At 28.6% G+C, this 2,990-nt stretch overlaps 1 protein-coding gene across 2 annotated transcripts in view; it reads right to left on the reverse strand.

Annotated features, from left to right (window-relative positions):
- The window catches only part of LOC130817721 (uncharacterized), a 2,762-nt gene extending 664 nt beyond the window's left edge, over positions 1-2,098 (reverse strand). The window contains exons 1-3 of one of the 2 annotated variants that reach the window (XM_057683576.1): positions 1,964-2,098; positions 176-647; positions 37-86 (exon numbers count right to left, since the gene is read on the reverse strand). In XM_057683576.1, coding sequence (XP_057539559.1) covers positions 37-86; positions 176-599 — 474 coding nt within the window. In that variant the 5' untranslated portion in view covers positions 600-647; positions 1,964-2,098. Of the gene's footprint in view, positions 1-36; positions 87-175; positions 648-1,847 lie in introns of both variants that reach the window. The other variant, XM_057683577.1, reaches the window with a different exon arrangement.
- Between the last annotated feature and the right edge of the window lie 892 nt (positions 2,099-2,990).

The following is a 2,990-nucleotide window of genomic DNA, read 5'->3' on the forward strand; positions in this document are numbered from 1 at the left end:
AAAAGTAATTCATGTTGCAGAGCTAGGAGTACCAACCTCCAATGTTGAGGACTTGTGCAGTTGATTGAGCTGAAGAGCCAAAGGATCTGAAAACGGAAATTCATAATATTTAAGAATCTAAAACCATCAATAGAATGTGAATATCATCAAGTAGAACTTTCAATTGGAATGTTACCCCTTTTGAGTGCAACCGTTTCTAGAAAATAATCCATGCTCATATTCAATGATTGACGATTTGCCTTGATGCACTCGTTGTGGTTATGCAGAAAACCTTCCCCTGAAGCAAAACTATAGAGTTTCTCTTTCTTGACAGTAGAAACGTTCTCAGTACAGTTTTTCTTGGATTGTTTTTCATTTATACATGGCTGCTTCGAGTTTGTTAAATCACCAAGAGGTTTCCTGCTAATTTTAGGGTGCACCACCTTTTCCGGTGCCTTTAGACTGTTGAGGTTCTTCACTGATGACCTGTCCTTTGCAAGCGGCTTCTTAGAATTAGTCATATCAGTAAGAGCTTTCCTGCCCATTTTAGGTTGTTGCATCTTCTCTCGACGAATAAATGCATTTTCATCCATACGAATGATTGGTTCAAAAGATGCCATTGATGCTCTAGTAATTGACAATCGATTAAGTTCACTTATGTTTCAGACCTGCAAACAAGTTAACGAGTCTTGCACAATAAGAAAACACATTGAAGAAAAACTTACAATAATTTCTTAATAAGCTCACACTTTTTGGTACTTTAGTTAACAAAAGAAGCAAAGGCATACAATGGGAACATCAGTATGAAAATATACATATATCCAAATGTAGCAATCAAATTCTAGGAAAAACTACACACTTAGATAATATAATGGCATATATATTCGATTGTTATACCAATTTTTGGAATCTCATCATGTTCATTCCTAAGAAGACTGAAATAAAGAACTGATATCACTCCTGTCCCTCAGGTTTCTAAATAACACAAACCATTTAGATTACACCATAAGTATGACAGGTTTCTAAAACTAGTCATATATTGTAAATGCTTGTATTGAGAGTAAATATTTATGGAAAATTAAATTAATAATCAAACTAAGAAAATAATGTTAATGAAAATTAATATTAAAAGTTAAAAAAAATGTTGTTGTCTAAAATAAAAAATAGTTATGAAAAAAAAAAAGAAATAGAAGAATTAGTCATTACATTCTAATGGTAAATATTTACCCCGGTGTGATGCAGGGGAAATGTTTCTCTCTTTTCCCCAAAATAATGTTGATTATCTTTCTTTGCATTCATCTCCAATTTCAAATTCACCTGTACATACCTCTATTTGTATAATTTAACTTTTATTTTCCGCTTAAATATTTAGACTAAACAGAAACATGCCCTAAAAATTTATAATATTAGTTTTGATTCTACCACAAAAAAATTCTGAATTCGTCTCGGACAAAAACTACAAGATAATTTAACAATCCAAAGTAAATTTATTCTATCCAAAACAGTAGAATTTCGCCTCACTCAAATTTTAATCAACGACAAACAAAACTAGTGTCACTAACATCATCAAATCAACTTAGCTTATATTACCACTTTTCCTCCAGTTCACAACAATATCCCATTTGTGTAATCCATAAAAGTCAAAATTTGACGATAATAAAAGTCAAATTTTGAGGATAAAAATTATTACTCTCGACCTCTGAATGAAACCCTAACTACAAAGGCATAGAAAACTAAGCAGTAAAAACCCTAATCGATTGCAGATTTCAAACAAAAAGGAAGAAGACTCAATATTGTCTAGAATCAACTGCAAGAATTATTTAATTATACAAGAATCATCAAAATAACTACCCAGAATTTAATTTTACCTTCCGAACTCGGAACTTTACCAACACCAATCACTTCCAAGAAAAGCAAATGTGCAGCAGAAGAATTGTGAAAAAAAGCAAATAATTAAAGAATTGCAGAAGAAATTTAGACTTACTACTTAGTTTGTTTCGAATGATTGGAATTTGATCGATTATTCGGGCGCTTGTGTATCTCTATTTGTTTCTCGATACTCAACGGATATATGTAAAGTTTTAATTCTCTCTCCCTAAAATGAATTTCTTTAAAAGGCGCCCATTGCTACAACGGTAACATTTTATTGCTAATTTCCAATCCTACCCCTCCGTACTTTTGTTAAGGGTTGTCTCATTGTGTAGTAGATTGTGCCCGTGTCATGTATTACATAATATTTAATTAAAGTTACTTAGAATAATTTAAAATTTTTATAATTTTTCTACAATAAGTTTACCTACTAATTTACTATGAATAATTTCAACTTTAGAAAGTATTTTCATTAAACCCGGTAACCCGATAACTTGTTATAGCAAGTTTTATTTAAAAAACATATAAATTAAAATAAAATGTCCAAAAAAATGTGAAAAATTATTAAAAAAAATTTTGATTTTTTATAATAATTCAAAATTTTTTACGTAAATTTTCAAAATCTTTCTCTAATTTTATATTAATTTTCAATTTACTTATTTTGGTGAATTGGGTTACCCAAGCTTACTCTAGGCAAATACTCCGTAAAGTTGGGATTATTCATGGTTAATCAATAGGTGTAATTATTGTAGAAAAATCATAAATATGTTGGATTATTCTAGGTAATTTAACCTAATATTTATATCATATTTTAAATTGTGCGCCAAAGTGGTTGTGAAAATTTAGTTCATGACAATTGATGAATAAATCACAATAAAAGACAAAAAAAATTATATTTTTTACAAAATATTTAATTGTATATTTAAAATAATTATATTTATACATCTATTTTTAATTTTGAATAAAAAGACAAATGATTCGTACCAAGAGTAAATTATTCAAAATTATGAGTTTTTTAATAAAAAATAATATATTTATTTTTGCTGATAAAAATAATATTACATTAATTTATATCAGGTTTTACTAGCGCACTTTAAAATCAAATAAGAAAACATAACAATATGTAAAAGTATTTTATTTAA

This window comes from Amaranthus tricolor, chromosome 7, assembly GCF_026212465.1.
Source record: "Amaranthus tricolor cultivar Red isolate AtriRed21 chromosome 7, ASM2621246v1, whole genome shotgun sequence".
NCBI lineage: Eukaryota > Viridiplantae > Streptophyta > Magnoliopsida > Caryophyllales > Amaranthaceae > Amaranthus > Amaranthus tricolor.